Source organism: Rhododendron vialii, chromosome 1a, assembly GCF_030253575.1.
Source record: "Rhododendron vialii isolate Sample 1 chromosome 1a, ASM3025357v1".
NCBI classification, from domain to species: Eukaryota; Viridiplantae; Streptophyta; class Magnoliopsida; order Ericales; family Ericaceae; genus Rhododendron; species Rhododendron vialii.
Window position 1 is genome coordinate 30,358,778 of NC_080557.1, and position 22,031 is coordinate 30,380,808.

At 38.5% G+C, this 22,031-nt stretch overlaps 2 protein-coding genes across 3 annotated transcripts; both read right to left on the reverse strand.

Moving 5' to 3' along the window:
- Nucleotides 1-5,971: 5,971 nt before the first annotated feature.
- On the reverse strand, nucleotides 5,972-7,545 carry LOC131330350 (uncharacterized). The gene is made up of 3 exons (XM_058363901.1): nucleotides 6,730-7,545; nucleotides 6,504-6,612; nucleotides 5,972-6,108 (listed from the first exon to the last, which is right to left on the reverse strand). The coding sequence occupies exons 1-3, from the start codon at nucleotides 7,543-7,545 to the stop codon at nucleotides 5,972-5,974; spliced, it is 1,062 nt and encodes a 353-aa protein (XP_058219884.1).
- A 4,316-nt stretch (nucleotides 7,546-11,861) lies between these two features.
- LOC131298007 (uncharacterized) lies at nucleotides 11,862-19,969 on the reverse strand. Of its 2 annotated transcripts, none has more exons than XM_058323273.1 (7): nucleotides 19,717-19,969; nucleotides 19,461-19,588; nucleotides 19,310-19,362; nucleotides 16,948-17,006; nucleotides 15,747-15,826; nucleotides 14,195-14,271; nucleotides 11,862-12,297 (listed from the first exon to the last, which is right to left on the reverse strand). In XM_058323273.1, the coding sequence occupies exons 2-7, from the start codon at nucleotides 19,542-19,544 to the stop codon at nucleotides 12,294-12,296; spliced, it is 357 nt and encodes a 118-aa protein (XP_058179256.1). In that variant the 5' UTR covers nucleotides 19,545-19,588; nucleotides 19,717-19,969; the 3' UTR covers nucleotides 11,862-12,293. The 2 variants fall into 2 exon arrangements, with proteins under 2 accessions (XP_058179256.1, XP_058179248.1); XM_058323265.1 differs by having other exon boundaries at nucleotides 19,461-19,593.
- Between the last annotated feature and the right edge of the window lie 2,062 nt (nucleotides 19,970-22,031).

The following is a 22,031-nucleotide window of genomic DNA, read 5'->3' on the forward strand; positions in this document are numbered from 1 at the left end:
TCACCCCATAGTCTCCAGCCCTCCGCCTGCTCACTGCCTCACGACCCAATGTAAAGCAATATTCTTATTCTTTTCCTTTCAATCGTTACTTGTGGTGATTTTGATGCCAAGTTTTTTACTGCTTCGGCACCGACGGCAGGGATTAGATATTTAGGTGCGAGTAAAAGTTTTCTTTGAAGCTGTATGAATTTTACTTTATTCCGAAAATTTCCTACACTTTTGTAATATATTTTACCTATTACTATACTATATACCTAACATAATTATTAGGACAAAACAAGCGAACTCACGTCCAGATTTTATATGGGTAGAAACGGAGGAAGAAAAATTGCAAATTTTTTGACTTATGCGAACATAATGTAATGACATGTGGATGCAACTTATATTAGAACTGACCTTTGAGCAGTGAATCTTTAAACAGTGGACCTCTGAGCACTGAAACCAAATGTTGATGAACCCAACTTTTAATTACTTTATGTAGGAAAATCAGTGCGGAAAACAATAAACAATATTACTAATTTCTTAAAATTTACAATAGAACAAAAAATTACATGAAATTGAAATTACAAAATATGAAACATAAACTATAAGTAAGGAAAAAGAAATTGCAAACCGAGACTCGCGTTACTCCATGGTGCCCTTAAGCCAAATTCGTCACCTCACCAGTGCTGGAGGTTGTGTCGGTGTTTGTCTCCCAGGGTTGACTCGGTTCCCACTCAGTTACCGGGGCACCGCCATAGACTGCTCGTTGAACATACTTATGTCTGTACTCTCTCTCTCTCTCTCTCTCTCTCTCTCAAAGAAGAACAATTGCTAATTATAATAGAGGAAGTGAAGCTCGGTTATCGTATGTAGAAACAATGCCAAGGACCCCCTTTATGTAGTTGTAAGAGGAGTCTTCTCATTGAATACAAGAATTCAATAGGGAAAGCTTGCCTATTCAATATTTCATATTGAATATAGGGAATTGAATACGAGGAATTCAATTTCAGGAGAAAAAATTGATAATTAGGAGAGGGATCGAATGCGGGAAAAAAAAGTACGTGAAGATACATGACAAAGATAGGGTGGTGGACTTACCTTATCGGGAATTTCATATTTATCTTCCCCTTTTTGGCTTCATAGAAATTGATGGCTTCTTTTCTTTTTTCATGAGTACAGAAATGGTGAGAGTTAAAAGAGTGGAAGAAGAGGAAAAGTGAGGAGTTGCATGGCAAATGTGGGGAGGAGTTGCATAAGGAGGGTTAAAAAGTGGGGAGAAGTCAGTTATTGACGTGGGTTCCGTGAGGGGATAAGTTCAGTTACAGGTAGGGGTGTAAACAAGCTGAGCCGAGCCGAGCTTCGGCTAGCTTGAGCTTGGCTCATTTAATAAATGAGCCAAAAACTCGTACTCGAGCTCGGCTCGAGCCTTAACGAGTCGAGCCCTTAATGAGCCGAGCTTAGTTATTTACTAAACAAGCCTCTTTAATCGAGTCGAGCCTCCCTTAACGAGTCAAGTTTTTGTCGAGCGAGCCGATCTCCACTCGGCTCGTTTAGCAAACGAGCCGAAAACTCAAGCTCGAGCTCAGCAAACTAGCCGAGCTGAGCCTTAACGAGCCGAGTTCGCGAGTTGCTCGGTTCATTTACAGCCCTGGTTAGTGGCCTGGGTAACTTTTTTTTTTTATCTCTTATTTTTTTTATCTTGCCTTTTTGGGTGGGGGAGGACGTATGGCTTTGGTTTTTTTTTTTTTTTTCCATCTGGCCTTCAGTAAAAGTCGAACATGTGGTTTTTTTTTTTTCCCCCCTTTCTTTCGTTTTGTCTCTGGATGAGACACATGTAACATGGTGGGTTTTTTTCTGTTTAAAAAAGTGAAAATCTAGGAATTAAAGATTGGAGGATTTGGGGGCTCAAACACATTTGCATAAGCTATTGGTTGATTGATATACACAATATATTTTCTACACATACAATATAGATTGACAAAGAAACCCGATCCATAAATCCACTCCACCACCACCATCTCTAGCACCATCACCTTCCCACCTCCATAGCAACCACCACCATCAACCATCTCTGTCGAAACACGATTAATTAGGAGAGGGATCGAATGTGGGAAAAAAAATGAAGATACATGGCGAAGATAGGGTGGTGTGTCACGAAGCAAATCCAGCGGATTTGAATATCGTGACCGACCAGTGAGTTTGTGTCACCAAAGGCCTCTATTGCTTCTTTTTTTTTTAAAGATAGTAGAAACAAACTTAACATTTGTGGAAGCAATCTATAAAATAAAAGTCACTAGATTTTCTTTTTAATATCTAAAACATGAGCTACATTTTTCCTTTTCCCTTCCACTACATAACCGCGATATAAGCATAATGGTATAGATACTCAGCTCGACCTTCTACTATTTCGGATTACCTGAAAAGGAAAGATTTTAACAAATACAAGCCACTGCTTGTGTGAGATTATGAACTATCGGAGTTACATGAGATACCATGGAATTCTTTTTATCAAAGAGAAACAGGAACCATAACTTCAATTTTTCATGGTTGGAACTGTAACCAAAATCATAACTTCAGCTTTTCATGGCTTAAGCAGTAGCCAAAATAATTCTGTGTATAGCATAACATATCATAACATAATAATATGATACCATCCAACGATTATCGCAAGTACTGAGGGAGCGACCCCCAATGCGTATACAGTGAATTGATCAATTCAGTCGGACACCCGATTGTGCCCCTTTCCATTCCGCCCTTATAACACCGTTCCAACTAGTATTTTTAACGTCCCCTAGATTCCAGGGACATCGTTCGGTTGTATCGATAATACTTTTTCCATAAACTATTCAAAATATCATAATTCCATGGTATATTTGCTACAAAAGAATTCAAATGTTAAATAACCGTACTTTGGTAAGTCAAAAAACAAAACCTTTATAAAATTCATGTAACAAAGATAATTCATAACTCACCTCTTTGATTCTAAAATTAATGGTAAGATCTATTGAATCGTACTAGTCCTCCTGGCAATTCCCTTCCTTTTTCTTTTTCTTTTTTTTTCCTCTCTCCCCTATTTCTTTTCCCCCTCTCCTTCTCTCCTTCCCTCTCTTTTTCCTTCTATTTATTTGCTAGTGGTGATGTGTGCCGTGTGTGTTGTGTTGTGTAAGATCTGTGTTGATGTGTGTGGTATTTATAGTAGAAGGGTTAAGAGAATAACCCAAGCATATTCCTTTCTTAATTAACCTTACGTGGAATAATTCTAAAGATATTCTTTTGTGCCCAAGCATATTCCTAGAATAATAAAATCTAGGGGTTTGATGCCAAGAATATTATTACAATAATAAAATCTAGGGTTTGATGACGAGAATATTTTTTTGATGCTTAGAATAAAATCTAGGGATACCTAGAATATTCTTTCTCCGGATTATTCTTCTTAAAACCCCACGACGCTACGTTTCGTGGCGACTTGTGCCACAATCTAACGTTGTGGTGCGTCGTTAGCAAGGTTGGTACGATATCTAAAAATCTCTTATAAAAACATACTCGGAATTTTTTTGTTTATCTAAATCTTAACGGTAAACGGCCTGCTAAATGTTAACCTTTTCTTATTTTATTTGTATCATTTTTATTGTCTTATTTGTATTTTTTAAAAGTCGGGGTGTTACATCCTCCTTACCTTAAGAATTTTGGTCCTCCAAACTTTGTGAAACTTAGGAGTTGAACGTAGTGTGATCATACCTTACTCAAAAAGCTTCGGGTATCATGCTCTCATGTATCCTCTTTTTCCCACGTGGCTTCTCCACCGGAATGGTTATCCCACCAGACTGTAACAAGTGGAATTATTTTATTTCTTAGTTGTTTTTCTTGACGATCCATGATCCTAACTGGTCGCTCTTCATAAGTGAGGTCCTACTTTAGTTCTATTGGTAGCAAGGCTAATATGTACGCCGGGTCTGACACATAGGGCTTTAGCATTGATACGTGGAAAACGTCGTGGATGTTGGCGAGCTCGGGAGTCAAGGCTAATCGGTAAGCTATCGGTTCTACCTTTTCTAGGATCTCAAATGGTCCAACATATCTGGGGTTTAATTTTCCTTTCTTTCTGAAGCACAATATCCCTTTCATGGGCGAAATTTTTAGAAATACCCAATCTCCTCTTGAAATTCCATCTCTCTTTTCCCGGCATCTAGGTAATTTTTCTCACGACTTTGTACAACTTCTAATCTTTCTTGAACGAGTTTAATCTTTTCCGTCGTGTCCTGGACGATATCGGGACCAGGTAACTGTGTTTCTCCTACCTCTATCTAACAAGTTGGGAACCTACATTGCTTGCCATATAAAGCTTCGTAAGGAGCCATACCAATGCTTGCTTGATAACTATTATTGTAGGTGAACTCAGCTAAAGGTAAATGTTCCTCCCATCTCCCTTGGTTGTCCATCACGCAAGCGTGCAATAGATCTTCCAAAGTTTGAATTGTCCGCTCAGATTGCCCATCAGTCTGCGGGTGGAATGTCGTACTGAATCATAACTCCGTGCCTATGGCCTTTTGAAAGCTTTTCCAAAATCTGGATACAAATCTTGGGTCTCGATCTGAAATTATAGTGACTGGTACTCCATGCAATCGAACAATCTCTCGAACATAAAGAGTAGCCAACTTATCCACCGAATGAGTTGTCCATACTAGTAGGAAGTGTGCCATCTTCGTAAGTCGATCCACGATCACCCAGATTGAATTATTACCATTCTGTGAGCGGGGCAATCCAACTACAAAATCCATTATGAGGTGCTCCTAGTTCCATTTTGGTATAGGCAAAGGTTGCAACAATCCTGCAAGCTTTTGGCTTACAACCTTAATCTGTTGACACAAAAGGCACCAACTTACAAAGTCAGCAACGTCTATCTTCATGCCGATCCACTAAAAGACTTTTTTTAAATCCTGATACATCTTCATGTCTCCTGGATGGATGGAAAGCTTTGAGTTATGACTTTCTTCCAAAATCCGTTGCTTAGTATCTGAAACATCAGGAACACAGATTCGACTTTGAAATTTCGGCATATTATCTACTATCTCGAAGCTTGGATGCGATGCTGCTTCAAGTTGTTCGTAGATTTTCTGCAACTTTGGATCGTCTTTCTGCTTTAGTTTTATTTCCTCAAATATTGCCGGTAGGGCAATGATAGCCATACAAATAGCATTGGATCTTTGAATTACCATTTCGAGACCCATTCGATCCATTTCTTCCAATAAAAGTGGTTGCCCTGTGATAATGTAGTTTAAAGCTCCTGTTGTCTTACGGCTCAAGGCATCTGCAACAAAGTTGGCTTTTACTAGATGGTACTAGATGGCAACATCGTAGTCTTTAAGCAATTCCAACCAACGGTGCTGTCTCAAATTCAACTCTTTCTGCGTAAAGATGTATTTAAAACTCTTATGATTTGTATAAATTTCACATGATACTCCATACAAGTAATGTCGCCAAATCTTCAAGGCAAAAATTATTGCAGCTAACTCCAGGTTGTGTGTAGGGTAGTTCTTTTTGTGAGGCTAATTGTCGAGAAGCTTAGGCTATGACCTTTTAAGGTTGCATTAATACGCATCCCAATCCTTGCCAGGATGCGTCACTGTAGTTGCAAATCCTTCGGTTCCTTCTGGCAGTGTAAGAATGGGTGCTGTTGTTAGTCTCCACTTTAGCTTCTGAAAACTTTGTTCATGCTTTTCCAAACACACGAAAGGCTCCCCTGTCCGACTCAGCTCTGTTAATGGAGCAGCAATTTTGGAAAAATCTTGAACAAATCTTCAATAATATCCGGCCAAGTCCAAAAAACTACAAACTTCTGTCACTATAGTCGGTCTTGGCTAGTTTACTATTGCTTCCAGCTTCTGAGGATCCACCACAATTCCTTCACCGCTGATGACGTGTCCAAGGAAGACCACCTCATTCAACCAAAATTCACATTTCTTGAATTTGGCATACAACATTTGGTCTTTCAGTGTTCGTAGAACGATTCGTAAATGTCCGCATGTTCTTCTTCATTTTTGGAGTAGATGAGGATATCATCGATGAAGACTATTACAAATTCATCCAGGTATTGCTTAAATACCCAGTTCATCAGGTCCATAAAAGCTGCTGGTGCGTTAGTTACCCCAAAGGGCATGACCAGAAACTCGTAATGTCCATATCAAGTTCGGAACGCCATATTCTCTACGTTGTTTGTTTTCAGGTTTAGCTGATGGTACCCCGAACGTAAATCAATCTTCAAGAACACGCGAGCTCCTTGTAATTGATCAAACAAATCATCTATCCTTGGTAAGGGATATTTGTTCTCAAGTGTTACCTTATTTAGCTCCATGTAGTCGATACATAGCCTCAGTGTGCCATCCTTCTTTTTAACGAAGAGCACAGGTGCTCCCCATGGCGATGTACTTGGCCTGTATCCAATAGTTCCTGCAGTTGGGTCTTTAACTTTTTAAGCTTGGCTGGAGCCATATGGTATGGGGCCTTCGATATTGGCTAGGTACCTGGTATGACCTCTATCTTGAACTCGATCTCCCGGTCTATTGGAGTCCCTGGTAAGTCATCCGGAAAAACTTTCGGAAACTCTCGGACTACTAGAATATCTGCCACTTCCTAGCTCGTTGGGGTTGATATGACGTTGCAGAAGAATCCCCGACATCCTTTCCTTAGCAGTCGTTGAGCATGAGTTGCGAATACTAAGTATGGAGGCGAGGACACTCCGACTCCTACAAATCGAATATTTTCTTGTTCTGGACTACGGAACTCGACACATTTGTTAGTACAGTTGATTGTGGCGTGGTTGGCAGCGAGCCAATCCATGCCAAAATTTGCATCAAAATGATTTATCTCAAGAGGTATCAGATTCGCATGCAAGCATATATTGTCAAAACGCACATCACAGTTCTTACAAATTGTCGTGCAAACTACACCTCTACTCATTGGCTGCGACACCAACAAGTCATAACCGAGGGGTTTTGCTATGTTGAATAACTTTGTGGCGAGTTGTGGTGAAATAAATGAGTGTGTTGAACCCAAGTCAATTAGAGCATAGGCTAGTATCAAACAAATTGATACATTACCTGCTACAACTTCTTCAGTGTTTCGTGGGTCTCCTGGCATTAGAGCAAATGCCTTCCCTTGCCTTTGTCTACCATCGTTTCGTTGTGCTGGAGTTGTTTGTCTTTGCCTCTGCCCCATTGACTGTCCCGAGTTTTGCACATTTATTATTCCGGGCCTGAGATTTGGGCAATCCTTTTTTAGATGTCCAACTTTGCCACAATTGAAACATCCACTTGTTGCCTTCATACAAACGCCTAAGTGGGGTTTCCCGCACGTTGCACATGGCGGCAGCTGGTTGTTGCTTGGTTTCCCAACTTCATTTCTAGTATTTTGTTTCTTAAAGCTTCCCCCTTCGGATTTCTTCCCACTATTGAACCTTTGACGCTTTCGATTCTCGAAGAGCCTTTTGGACTCCTCGTTTTCTTGTTCGACTAATAGGGCCCGATCAACAACTTTGTGGCATAGGTGGGAAGCCTCCTCGGGCATACCACCTTTCGAATTTTAGGCTTCAAGCCATCCTCAAATTTGCGGGCTTTCCGATTCTCCGTTGCTACCATGTGAGGAGCATACTCAGCCAAATTAGTAAATTCAGCTTCATATTCTGACATGGTTTTCTGGCCCTTCTGCTTGAGTTGTTGGAACTCGGTGCATTTGGCATCTTACAGTGACTGCGGAACATACTTTTCTCGAAACACCACTAAAAATCGAGTCCAGACCATTCTCGGTTCCTCTTCATCTTTCATTATCCACCAACTGTATGCTTCACCCTCAAATTGGTAACTGGCTAAATCCACCTTTTGGGTCTCGCGACAACACTTCACCTTGAAAATCTTTTTGATGGACTCTATCCAACCGTTGGCTCGAGTAGGGTCCATACCACCGTCGAATGTTGACGGCTTCAATTTTAAGATTCTCTTATATTTAGCTCCTCCACGAGTGCGACTAGGATGAATCCATTTTGCTGATTGTGATTCGGATTCTCCGTCGACTGTTCTTCGGGTGATTGGCGTGAAACTCCTCCTATTGATTGATTTAGCGGAGGTGGAGGGGCTTGTTGTTGTCGCTGATTTTGTAGTACCTCAATGATCAATCGCTCGAGGCGATCTAAACGGGCATTTTCTGTCTCGGGTTGATCAACATTTGTCATGGCTTACTCTACAATTTATTTTAAAAGTTTAGTCCTCATGATTAGTGATAAATAAAAATCAATGCATCCCATAATCTCTCTCAAGTGTCGTCGATGTCAACCGTTTTCCTAAAAAAAAACTAGTAACAACAGACACATGTGAGGTAGATCTAATATTAACCCAACTATTAAAAGTAAAAACTTCCAATCCTAACACTAACCCAAAAGAAAAATTAATGAATTAAGTAAAACTTGCTAACAGTCATTTATTTAGTTAGATTGTTTTTTATTCTATATATCTACTTATTTTAACAGTATCTAGAAGTTCAAGAATTCCTAAATAGCACTCTTCAGTTACTAGAAAAGAAATCGAATCAGACTTTTGAAACTAGAAACTCTACTTAAACATTAAGTGCAACTAATTAAATTGCTCAATTTATACTAACTAACTTTCCAAATTAAGATTCAAGCCTTCAATTTTTTATTCTGAGGAGACTCTACGTCAAAAAATTATCTACTGCTATAATAGCTACTAAAAATAGTATTTCCCATATATATACATTTACCTATTACTATTAATTAACCTAGCTCTGATACAAACTCTGTCACGACCCAAATCCAGCGGATTTGAATATCATGACCGGCCTAGTGAGTCCGTCTCACCAAAGGCCTCTATTGCCTTTTTTTTTTAAAGATAGTAGAAACAAACTTAGCATTTGCGGAAGCGATCTATAAAATAAAAGTCACTAGATTTTCTTTTTAATAATGGAAACATGAGCTACATTTTTTCTTTTTCCTTCCACTAAATAACCGCGACATAAGCTTAACGGTATAGATACTCGGCCCGACCTTCTACTATTTCGGATTACCTGAAAAGGAAAATTTTCAACAAACATAAGCCACTGCCATGTGAGATTATAAACTATCGGAGTTACATGAGCTACCATGAAATTCTTTTTATCAAAGAGAAACAGGAACCATAACTTCAGTTTTTTCATGGCTGGAACTGTAACCAAAATCATAACTTCAGCTTTTCATGACTTAAGTTGTAACCAAAACAATTCTGTATATATCATAACATATCATAACATAATAATATGATACCATCCAACGATTACCGCCGGTACTGAGGGAGCGACCCCCAATGCGTATACAGATAATTGATCAATTCAGTCGGACACCCGGATGTGCTCCTTTCCATTCTGCCCTTATAACACCATTCCGACTAGTATCTTTAACGTCCCTTAGATTCCAGGGACATCGTTCGGATGTATCGATAATACTTTTTCCATGAACTGTTCAAAATATTATAATTCCATGGTATATTTGCTACAAAAGAATTCAAATGTTAAATAACCGTACTTTGGAAAATCAAAAAACATAACCTTTACAAAAATTCATGTGACAGAGATAATTCATAACTCACCTCTTTGATTCTGAAATTAATGGTAAGATCTATTGAATCGTACTAGTCCTCTTGGCAATTCCCTTCCTCTTTCTTTTTTTTTCCCTCTCTCCCCTATTTCTTTTCCCCCTCTCCTTCCCTCTCTTTTTCCTTCTATTTATTTGCTAGTGGTGGTGTGTGCCGTGTGTGTGTTGTGTTGTGTGAGGTGTGTGTTTATGTGAGTGTGGTATTTATAGTAGAAGGGTTAAGAGAATAACCGAAGCATATTCCTTCCTTAATTAACCTTATGTGGAATAATTCTAAGGATATTCTTTTGTACCCAAGCATATTCCTAGAATAATAAAATATAGGGGTTTGATGCCGAGAATATTCTTACAATAATAAAATTTAGGGTTTGATGCCGAGAATATTCTTTTGATGCTTAGGATAAAATCTAGGGATACCTAGAATATTTTTTCTCAAATTATTCTTCTTAAAACCCCACAACGCTACGTTTCGTGGTGACTCGTGCAACAATCTAATGCTATGGTGCATCGTTAGCAAGGTTGGTACGATATCTAAAAATCTCTTAAAAAAATATACTCAAAAAATATATATTTTTTATCTAAATCTTAACGGTAAACGGCATGTTAAATGTTAACTTTTTCTTATTTTATTTGTATCATTTTTATCGAAAAAGCTATTTGCACCGATGGTTTCCGTAGGGAAACCGTACCGACGGCCACGCGTGGCCGTCTCCGGCCACCGGACGGCCGATCCGAGCCGTCCAAAAATTTAAAAAAAAAAAACCGAGGGGGCGTACGCGGGAATCAATGGCATCCGATGTGTGTAGGGTGTTTGATCTGAACACTCTTTTTTCGTTTATATATGAGTGTTCAGATCAAGCACCCTACACACATCGGATGCCATTGATTCCCGCTAAGGGCCCCTTGGATTTTTTTTAAAAAGTTTTTGGACGGCTCGGATCGGCCGTCCGGTGGCCGTCGGTACGGTTTCCCTACGGTAACAATCGGTGCAAATAGTAGTACTCCGTTTTTATTGTCGTATTTGTATTTTTTAAAAGTCAAGGTGTTACATGGTGGACTTACCTTATCAAAAAATTTATATTAATCTTCCCCTTTTGGCTTCATAGAAATTGATGGCATCTTTTCGTTTTTCATGAGTACAAAAATGGTGAGAGTTAAAAGAGTGGAAGAAGAGGAAAAGTGAGGAGGAGTTGCATGGCAATGTGGGGTGGAGTTGCATAAGGAGGGTTAAAAAGTGGGGAGAAGTCAGTTATTGACGTGGGTTCGGTGAGGGGATAAGTTCAGTTATTGGTAGGGGTGTACACGAGTCGAGCCGAGCCGAACGGAGCTTCGGCGAGCTCGAGCTTGGCTCGTTTAGTAAACGCGCCAAAAACTCGAGCTCGAGCTCGGCTCGAGCCTTAACGAGCCGAACTTAGTTATTTACTAAACATGCCTTTTTAATCAAGTTAAGCCTCCCTTAACGAGTCGAGCTTTTGTCAAGTGAGCCGAGCTCCACTCGGCTCGTTTAGTAAATGAGCCAAAAACTCAAGCTCGAGCTCAGTAAACTAGCCGAGCTGAGCCTTAACGAGCTGAGCTCGCGAGCTGCTCGTTTCATTTACAGCCTTGGTTAGTGGCTTGGGTAACCTTTTTTTTTTTATCTTGCCTTTTTGGGTGGAGGAGGACGTATGGGTTTAGTTTGTTTTTTCCCCCATCTGGCCTTCGGTGGAAGTCGGACATGCTTTTTTTTTTTCCCCCTTTCTTCCATTTGGTCTCTGGATGAGACACATGTAACATGGCGGATTTTTTCTTGTTTAAAAAAGTGAATCTAGGAATTAAATATTGGAGGATTTGGGAGATCAAACACATTTGCATAAGCTATTGGTTGATTGATATACACAAATATGTTTTCTACACATACAATATAATTTGACAAGAAACCCGATCCACAAATCCACTCTACCGCCACCATCTCTAGCACCATCACCTGCCCACCTCCATAGCAACCACCACCATCAACCATCCCGACCTCCCCCCCCCCCCCCCCCCAAGATTGAGAGAAACCACTTATACTAAAAATACCAAAATTACAATTTAGACAACAAAATTAAGAGAAATGAGTTGTTTGTCTTACACTAGTAATAATGCCACGTGCAATGCACGATTATGATGCCCGTCAATTTGATTATTTTAAATATATATTTTGTTTGTTAGTAAAATTAGAATAATGTTGAAGGTAATATGGTTGATTAAAATTTGAAATGCATAGTGCATTAAAAAGATTTATAGTGTTCCTTGGAAATTTGCAAATACATATAGTTATTGGATGAGGTGAACAAGCAGAGTTAAGTTCCCGGGCAAATTGACCTGCAAACATTGGTACGATTTAAAAATTACATAGATTAGAAATTTAAGTTTGGTAGGGAAGGAAAATATTACAAAGATAAGAGGAAAGATCAAGTAGATCATTGTTCATTCCCAAAAGCTGAACATTTCGGTCTGGTACTAAGCTTCCCTTCTTCCCAAAAAGTTGATGATTCTTCATGGCTATCCGTCTTCTTTTTTTTTTTACCCAAGAGTCTGGTGCTCTTCTTGTGGTGTTAGTTGCATGTGAGCATCTTCAAGTGCTATTGAAGTTGACGAGCTATCCATTTTGAAAAGTTCTTTGCACGCTTTCTTCAGGGGTTGCTCAGGTGTTCTTTTACCTGCAAAAGGAATGACCAAGGGGAAACAAAGACTTGACTCAATCTTAGCAGAAAAATAAAGAAATGCAGGTAAAAACCATTTGGGATATTTGAAGTTCCATTGAAATTAGATCCGCCGCATGTGAGGGCAACTGTAGAATCGAGAAGTTAGAACCAAATAATGGAAGACTATGCTTTTCAAGTAGAATGCAAATGCATGTGTGCATTTGTTCAAATGTGTCGAGAAAAACAACTTGCTACCATGTCAAAGAACAAGGACTAAATCTAAAAAAGGAGAAAATAACTCATACGTAAACAGATCATCTGCTCAAATATTTGTCATGAGTCGTGACTAACACCAAACAGAAGTATGCTAAGTAGGGACAAGGTTACTAAGAAATTACACATTGGGTTACCTTTTATTTGGGATTTTGAAAACTCTAGATACGGACAGAATATCGTTTCAGCTCTCTATCTTTCCACCGTCTTTCTCCCTATTCCCCAAATTAACTACCATTTAAGGTTAAAGTTTGGGAAAAACACAAGTAGCATAAGCAGAAACTGATGTGTTGATCAGATGCATTGTGATTTCACACGCTTAATATGTCCTCAATGAACCGAATGCGTAGTACCGGGCCACATATATCATCACCATAATCATGTTAGTCTCCCACCAATGCTAGAACCTACAGGAACATCCCCCATAAAACAAACGTTATGTGTCTCAAGTACGGGGATTGAAACACATTACTTAGGGGGAAATAAAGATCATAAACCTCGAGTTTAGGATCAATTCCACTACTTTATCCAATCAAGGGAACAAAGCCCTGAAAAATGTATTCTGGAAGTAAGGTCCAAATTAGGACCTCCTCATTTGAAAATGACTGTGTTATCAGTCGGGTTCCGGTGAGGGATTCCGCATTTTTTTAAAATGCGGGACTCCCCTTCTCGATTGAATTTCGATGATCTGAGCCGCTCAAAGTGATCAGAACGTGATTTTAAGGGTCCCCGCGAGAAATCAGCAAAAAAAATGACCGGGAAGGGCTTCATCCGAGCAGTTTTTTTTGAACCAAATCAGCAAAAAAAATGACCGGAAAGGGCTTCATCCGAGCAGTTTTCATTGAACGGTTCAAAAAAAACTGCTCGGATGAAGCCCTTCCCGGTCATTTTTTTCGCTGGTTTCTCGCGTGGACCCTTAAAATCACGTTCTGCACACATTGAACGGTTCGGATTTTCAAAATTTGATCGGGAAATGAAAGTCCCGCATTTTAACAAAGTGAGGGATACCTCACTTGATAATTTGTGTGTATATATATATATATATATATATAGAGTTAGGTTCCGGTGAGGGATCCCTCATTTTATTAAAATGCGGGACTCCCCTTCCTGATTGAATTTCGATGATCCGAGCCGCTCAAAGTTATCAAAACGTGATTTTAAGGGTCCCCGTGAAAAATCAGCAAAAAAAATGACCGGCAAGGGCTTCATCCGAGCAGTTTTCATTGAACGATTCAAAAAAAAACTACTCGGATGATGCCCTTCCCGGTCATTTTTTTTGCTGATTTCTCGCGGGGACCCTTAAAATTACGTTCTGCACACATTGAACGGTTCGGATTTTCAAAATTTGATAGGAAAATGAAAGTCCCTCATTTTAAAAAAAATGAGGAATCCCTCACTTGAAAATTCCTCTATATATATATATATATATATATATATATATATATATATATATATATATATATATATTGTAAATCCCCAGAATTGACAAACGCCACAAAAATCCACAAATTAATATGACATTGAGGTGGGAGATATCTTAAGGTATCATCCCAGTCTACCTAAAGGAATGGAAAATATTGACAAAAAACATTGAATCCATTCTGTCATCTAACAAAACTACAAGATGATTTGCCCTTGCCAAATCTTCCAAGAGCGACCAGAGATAGTCTTCTTGATTCGTATTATCCATTTTCCATCACTGCAGTTAGCTGAATCCTAACAAAAGGAAAAGAAAAAGCGAAAAAGAAAAAAGAAAAAGTTACTTATGTTGAGGGCCTACTTAAAACTTAAACATTTATCCAATAAGCTTCTATCTCGTGAAAGGCAAACCAAGGGAAGGATAAAGAACTTTATGCTCTCTCCTTTTTTTGCAACAATCTATAGTCATGATTAATTAGCACGACCAAAATACTCAGTCTACATCTAATCTAATCTTTACTTCCAACAACAGGCGAATTCCTTCCTTGAAAAGATGAAAATCGGTTGGGCTCGGCAAAGATGATGGTCAAGCCAAATGGCAATAACAGACCCAAAAGGCTTCAACCTATTGGCAGACACCGTTCAGACTTCAGAGGCTAGATCACCACATTGAAGCCACATGAATAACTAAGCCGGCATATTATGACTCAATTTTTCCAGTCCATAACATGCAAATTGAAATCTTACCGTACTAAATTCCACACTTTTCTTTATATTATCCTCGTATGATGTTTTAGTACCCACTCCTTACTACATGTCAATCTGCCTTTCGTAGAATTTTTTAAAAAGGGCATTCACTTATACCCTAGCATTTTGTAAAATGATTTATTCCCCGACTTCTCAAACAAAAAGTGAATTCCATTCTCTAGTTGAGAGTCTTGAGACATCGAATTATCATCATATTCCTTGCATCACTCCTCTCCCTTTCTTTCCTTTTTCCACCCTTTTTGCTTTCCTTTTCTGATCCAAAAAGCATTCTATTAGATTCCCTTCCCCTCCTACATACACTCCCCTTCCCTTCCCTTCCCTTCCCTTCATTCCCACTGAATTTGCACCGTAGTGTGGTATTCTTCTTATAGTGATTCATTCTAACATCTATCCAACAACCTACTACTTTTCAGCTGATAAATGTAATTGTTGGCCTTCCCTAAAAGTAGGCCAGAGTAAGTTCCCCATTCAACATCTCTTTGATTGTCCAAAAACTTTCTACCACCATCACGAATCGAATTAACTCTGTTTTTTAGGAGAAACAATGAATACTTTTGTCAATGTATATACTTACACAGGCCCCTAACCTTTTGCCACAACTTATTTCCAACCAAAATCCTCCATGTGCTCCCAAATTCCACTTTCCCTACTGCCACTATGTAAGACCACGAACAACCAATGTCAAATCTCATCCAAACTCCTAATGTACGCAATACAACTCTCAGTTTTTACGTCTCCACTCTCCTAGCAACCTACTATTTCTTGTTCCACTTCTTCAACTCCTCTTTCGAGAGTTTCAGGTTTAATTAGTTCTTCCGGCTGAAACAATGATCCTTGGACCAAAAAGGGGAATGACAGGAACTAATCCAATACATTTTTGCAAACATATAAAATCGTATGTTACGGTATAGAATAGCTTGTAATTTCCATTAGATAACGGGTATACCCATTACTCTTCCTCTTATAGCCTAAAACATGAATAAGAAAATGGAAAGGCTTGAAACTTTATGTACCTCGTAAAGTGAAGCAAGAAGGACATCCATTTGAAAGTGACCTGGAGATCCACTGGAAACTTGGAAGCAACCTACAAATAATTTCAAATTCTTCAGATTCCCATATCTAAGTGCACTTGGAAAATACTATAAAATTTCAATGGATTAAGGTCACATATCTAGTAGTTGGAGAATATAGTGTCAATACAAAGCAAGGCAATATCTAGTAGTCGTTCGAGCCACCAAGGTAACGAACAACAGCAAAATAGTAGGAGTAATTGGATAGGAAGTCAGGGACCCACACTCTGAAGATGGCAACCTAATCTTCCAATGGGTGGTGATTGGTCATAATTTATTAGGCATAGGGTCTTTAGGCATCACATCTTCAATGCCTGATTGGTGAACAGTCAACAATTCCAAACAGGTCAAGTTCAGCAGAGTCCTCTTCTCTAAATTAAAGCAATACATCAAAGCAATGGAAATTGTAATGATTAATAATTGGGAAACATTAACACATGTAGTTCAAGTTTTGTAGGGCTGCAAAATCCCCAATTGAAGTTTTCAGTTGGACCTAGATTGGTAGGGCAGCAAATGGTACTAAAACCCACATCATTTGATCTAAAATGGTAGATTCATTCGATCACAAGGTAAGACTAACATGAACACATCAGTATTTGTTGTGAATTTGGAGAAAAGGAATCGAGGCTGCTCAACCCGAACACAAACTCAAATAGAAATTGCAAATAAAATTGTCAACTTTGTGGTCACTTTGCCATAAGGGAGAAGAAACCCCTTAAATTCAACACTCCAATATGCTTGGAAATTTCAAACGAATAGTTGGTATACATAACATCCATAAAATTATGGGTACTTTTTTGGGACATGTCTTCTATTGATGGAGATGGAAGCGTAGACGATGAATAAGATTTGAACTCACACGGAATTTGTGACTGATTGTCAACATAGAGATTCTCCTTAAAAAAACAAAGACTAAACGAAACACAACCTCAACTCCAGTAGAAAAATGATCTTTGTTTCCACCTCCATTTTGGTACTTTTTACTAAAGTTGACGCCTTTATTGCCTTTATACATGATCTCTGGGTAAAGATGATCAAACCCAACCCAGATGAATACATACACATATATCACTCCAATCGACATAAATCAAACATTTATACACAAATCTATGAATAAAAATCGCAAAAATCGAACCTTTATGAACTGACTTGAGACTCTCCCACTCTCTCTGGTTGAAGACGATCGAACCCAACCTAGACCAAAACATATGCATACGAAAAAATCTGGCTAATCATCCAACACTTCAAAACCGTATCAATCGCCAGAAAGACCACCGCAAAAGGAAAGAAAAAGGAATGATGATTGCAAATGAGGAACAATTTCATGTTTCATGTTGCCTATTTTTTTTTTCCCCTTTTTTTAGGCTATCTTTCCTGTTCCTTTCCTTTTGCAACAATCTTTGCTTTTTCTTTCTGTTTCAAATTTGCTGTCTCTAAGCCCTTAAGTCCGATAATTAATCGCAAAACCAATAAGCCTTAATTAAATGGTAACTTGGTATTGCTTTCATGGCTATGATGTTTTTTGACCTAAAATCCTTATTACCTTGTTGTGATGTTTACTCAAGTTAGCAGAAATTCTTTTCCTTATCAAACCACTAGCCCCCCCCCCCCCAAAAAAAAAAAAAAAAAAAAAAGTTGGTCTCCCATAAATTTGAATAGAAGCATAGACATAAGACTTAAACTTACGCGGAATTGGGGACTGATTGTCAACCTAGAGATTCTCTCTGAAAAAAACGACGATTTAGCAAAACTAAACTAAACTAAAGCGGAAAAATGATTTTGTTTCCACATTCACTTAATACTTTTTCCTAAAGTCTACGCCTTTATTGACTTGATCCATCATCTCTCTATAGGTAAAGAATAAATGTTCTAAAACTCGGTACTTGGTACTCGCTCGCCGGCCACCTTGTACCTTGGAGGCCGAGTACTCGGCGAGTAGAAATTACTTGGATTATTATTTTTTTATATGGTCCCCAAATGATATTCATAATGCATAATCAGAAGTTCAATGTTCATAGTTCAAACCAAGTACAAAATTACTAGTCCATTGCAAAGTTTAACGTTCAAACCAATTGAAACCAAGTACGAAATTAATAGTCAATTACAAAGTTCAACGTTCAAACCAAATGAACAGCAGCAGTCGCTTCGAACAGCAGCAGTAGCTTGATTGGTGTGTTTACTCTATTAGGGTAAGTATAAAACTATACTGAAATTACACTAACGACCCTTCAAATTTAACATATTATGAATTTTACCCCATTTTTTCAGTTTTTTTTCGATTTTCTCTCCACTTCCGAGTAATCTCGTTTTACCAAGCAATCACTACTCGCCGGTTACTCGCTGAGTAATGCCGAGTAATCGGCTGGCCGAGTAATTCCCACCGAGTAGCCCTAACTCTCCTTGGCTAGGCACCGAGTACTCGGCGAGTACTCGCCAAGTATTTCCGAGTTTTAGAACAACTGAAGATCATTAAACCCAACACAGATAAATACACAAGCATACATCACTCCAATCAATAGAAAGCAAACATTTATACACGAATCTAGGAATACAAATTGCAGAAATCAAACCTTTATGCTCTGACTTCATCTCTCTCTCACTTGAAAATTATGAACCTCAAGTCAGATGGAAACATATGTACACAACACTTTTATTCACCAAAATAATACCTCTGTATCGGTTACCAAAAATGGTAAAAATCCTATCCTAATGCACTAACCGAAATCGGCTAAGGAAAAAGGTAAAAATCCTACCCTAATGCACTAACTAAAGAAACCAAACCGAATCTTAGACATCGACTTCTCTCTCTCTCTCTCTCTCTCTACAATATCAACACAAACCCATCCCACCAAACCAATTAATTAGCACAAAATTCAAAACCGAAAAGAAAAATAACATGCAAAATAGAGTCATAATCCAGTCCACCATACTTCAAGTTAACCTCGTTTGCAAAGTTATTGATCCCATCTTTGAACTTCCTGAATATCCTTGGCCCGGCTCTTAGCCGAATTAACAATTTGAACCAAAACCACCTTCCCCCTCTACATGCTCTTCTAACAAATTTCCATTGTCCAAAACTTCAAACTGATACCTCTAAATATATCCATATCATCCACACCCAACACCACAATTTTGCCCTCATAACTTTTCCTTAAATTCCTTAACCTTCTTAGCAATGCTAGAAACTGACATACCAGATTCAAGCAAACCCATATGAATCCCAACAGCTAAAATCTTGATACTAACCGTCCTAGCATAATATTCCAACCCTATATACCCCTTTTTTTGCATTGTAATCGGAACCCAACATTCTACTACAAGACAAGAAAGGGCTACCATAATCAAACGTGTGGAACCCAACTAAATCACAATTCAAAAACCTTCAAAGATTCTCATCGTGAAGCACGGAAACAAACATCAAAATAGGAGAGCCATAATTCTGTGAATACAAATTCTTACACCACAGAACCCAAATCCTGAACAAAAAACAAACTCACCGATCTACGCTGCTCCCGAAGCCAGAACAAGAGACAGACCCAACCAATTTGTGCTGCAAAAGAGAAACAATATCATATCGAGAGTTCGACAGAAGGAAGGAGAAGAAGTAAAAGCAAATTACACGAAGACGCTACCCAAACCGTCCATCACCTGCGCCGTACAACCCACAGGCCTGAGCATCTCAGATGCATCCCTCAATAATGCGCCAAAATAAGGGCACAAAAAGGGACCCATTCGGAAAGCACCAAAGCTCAGACACGGGTATGCTCACAATTTGTCTGTCCTTCAATCGGAATTTTTTGTAGTTGAAATGAACCCAACAAGATTGTGAAAAGGTTGATTAATATCTGTAACTGAAAAAATACTCAGAGAGAGAAAGAGAGAGAGAGAGGCGTGACCTACATACCTGTTGCCGGAGCTGCTAACATTGTTCGATTTTGCCGACGGCTACCATGGCACGGTGGAGATCAGGGATTTCGTCGATGACGTCTTTGGGAGAGAAAAATGGAGAGAGAGAGAGAGAGAGAGAGGAAAATTTGGATTTCATCACTGATCTCAGATCACGTCTCAGTTAGGGTTATGAAATGCCCTTTGAAATGGCAGATTGTATTTGTCTCAGTTTCGTAGATGGAAGAAGGAGAGAGAAAAGCGGTTGCAGAATTTTGGGGCGGAAGGAGCCCCCCCACCACGAGTCACTTTTACGGAAATAACCCCGCACAAGGAGACAAAGGGTTATTTGCAAGGACACCCCCCAACTATCACTTTTTCCAACATGACCCCCCCATCTTCAAAACTCGGCAAACTGACCCACCTAACTATCAAAACTCATCAACTACACCCCCTTCCCATAATTCCATTTAAAAATTGGACGGAAACAGACGAAAGGACAAAATTACCCTTTTTTCTTTTCGTCTGTTAAAAAAAGAAGTAGGGTTTGGGATTTGGAACATAACACCACGCCTCCTCTCCTCTTCCCCCGCTCTCTCTCTTCTCTTTCTCTCCTCGACATGGAACCGAACCAACATCAAAAACCTAATCCTCGTCTCCATCACTCACATTCGAAACCTTAAACCGAATTTCGTCTTTCTCGTTCACTCAGTTCCAAACCTAGTTCCAGACCATACAAGTTCAAGCATTGGAAACTCTAATCTCCTCGTTCAAAATCATCATAAGTTGTAAGTTCCTCATCCATAACTTTAGGCTATAAAATCAAACGTTTTTTTTTTTTTTTTGTGGGGGGGGTGGGGGGGGAGATTTTGAACCCTAAAAAATCATACGTTTTGGGGGAGATTTGGAACCCTAAAATTTCGATTGGAGTTTTTTAATGTTGTATACCCTGAAATACGAGATTTACGGCTGTAAAATACTACACTGAAACTTTGATTGGAGGAACCCTAAAACTTCGATTGGAGTTTTTGAAAAGTTAAAAAGTAGAAATTTTGGGGAAATTTTATTTTAATCAGTAACTACAAATTAAAATACTACACTGATTCTTTAATACATTGAAGTCTCTCCTTTTTTTTCACATTATTAGATCTGACGACATTAGGGGTATTAAAAAAAAGTTGGAATTTTTAAGTTTTTAGTAAAATAGTAGAGCCCCTTTCCCGAAAATCTAGATTGAGTGGTCCCTCTTTGTATGCTTTCCATGCTTTTTTTTTTTTTTAAGTTTCAGTTGACATTCGAAATTTTATAAGTGTTTGTATGCTTTCCTACTTTCCATGGAGTTTTTATAAGTCTCAAGTTTAATTCCTCTGATTAATAAAGTGTTTGTATGGTTTTCATGAAAATGTTCCATTTTATAAAGCTACTAGAGGTGTTTTTGTTGACTTTAACTTGACATCCTTTTATTTCCCTAAGTATTTGTTTGGTTTCCATGCAAATGTGAGGCTTTTTTTAATACAACTCTTTTGTTGCAGATAGAAATGGAGGACTTGACTTGAGGTGTACTTTGTTGGCTCGTGTTGGTGGTAAGCTAGTCAAAGGGGCCCATTGGGAATACAAAGATGGGGTTACTGTTGAAATGAAGGTAGATCTAGATTCCTTCACCTTTTATGAGTTAATGGATGTAATTAGGGGGATAGGATATACAGTTCAAGAAGATAACATTAGTGTGTATTATACACTACCTAACATCAACAATGGGTTTGTTGCATTGAGAAATCATGATGATATGATTAACATCATGAGGGGGAGATTTTGAACCCTAAAAAATCATACGTTTTGGGGGAGATTTGGAACCCTAAAATTTCGATTGGAGTTTTTTAATGTTGTATACCCTGAAATACGAGATTTACGGCTGTAAAATACTACACTGAAACTTCGATTGGAGGAACCCTAAAACTTCGATTGGAGTTTTTGAAAAGTTAAAAAGTAGAAATTTTGGGGAAATTTTATTTTAATCAGTAACTACAAATTAAAATACTACACTGATTCTTTAATACATTGAAGTCTCTCCTTTTTTTTCACATTATTAGATCTGACGACATTAGGGGTATTAAAAAAAAGTTGGAATTTTTAAGTTTTTAGTAAAATAGTAGAGCCCCTTTCCCGAAAATCTAGATTGAGTGGTCCCTCTTTGTATGCTTTCCATGCTTCTTTTTTTTTTTAAGTTTCAGTTGACATTCGAAATTTTATAAGTGTTTGTATGCTTTCCTACTTTCCATGGAGTTTTTATAAGTCTCAAGTTTAATTCCTTTGATTAATAAAGTGTTTGTATGG

Bases quoted from the DNA above. Each gene is read 5' to 3' on its own strand.
- LOC131330350 (XM_058363901.1), bottom strand. From the start codon at position 7,545: ATGCCCGAGGAGGCTTCCCACCTATGCCACAAAGTTGTTGATCGGGCC. The intron at 6,613-6,729 runs GTAGGAGTCGGA...CCAACGAGCTAG, and splicing joins AACAAGAAAATATTCGATTT to GAAGTGGCAGATATTCTAGT. The intron at 6,109-6,503 runs GTACCTAGCCAA...ACGCACCAGCAG, and splicing joins CAAGATAGAGGTCATACCAG to CTTTTATGGACCTGATGAAC.
- LOC131298007 (XM_058323273.1), bottom strand. From the start codon at position 19,544: ATGGGTCCCTTTTTGTGCCCTTATTTTGGCGCATTATTGAGGGATGCA. The intron at 17,007-19,309 runs GTGAGTTTGTTT...GTTTTGGTCTAG, and splicing joins TTCGGGAGCAGCGTAGATCG to GTTGGGTTCGATCGTCTTCA. The intron at 15,827-16,947 runs GTTCGATTTTTG...AATTATTTGTAG, and splicing joins TCTCAAGTCAGTTCATAAAG to GTTGCTTCCAAGTTTCCAGT.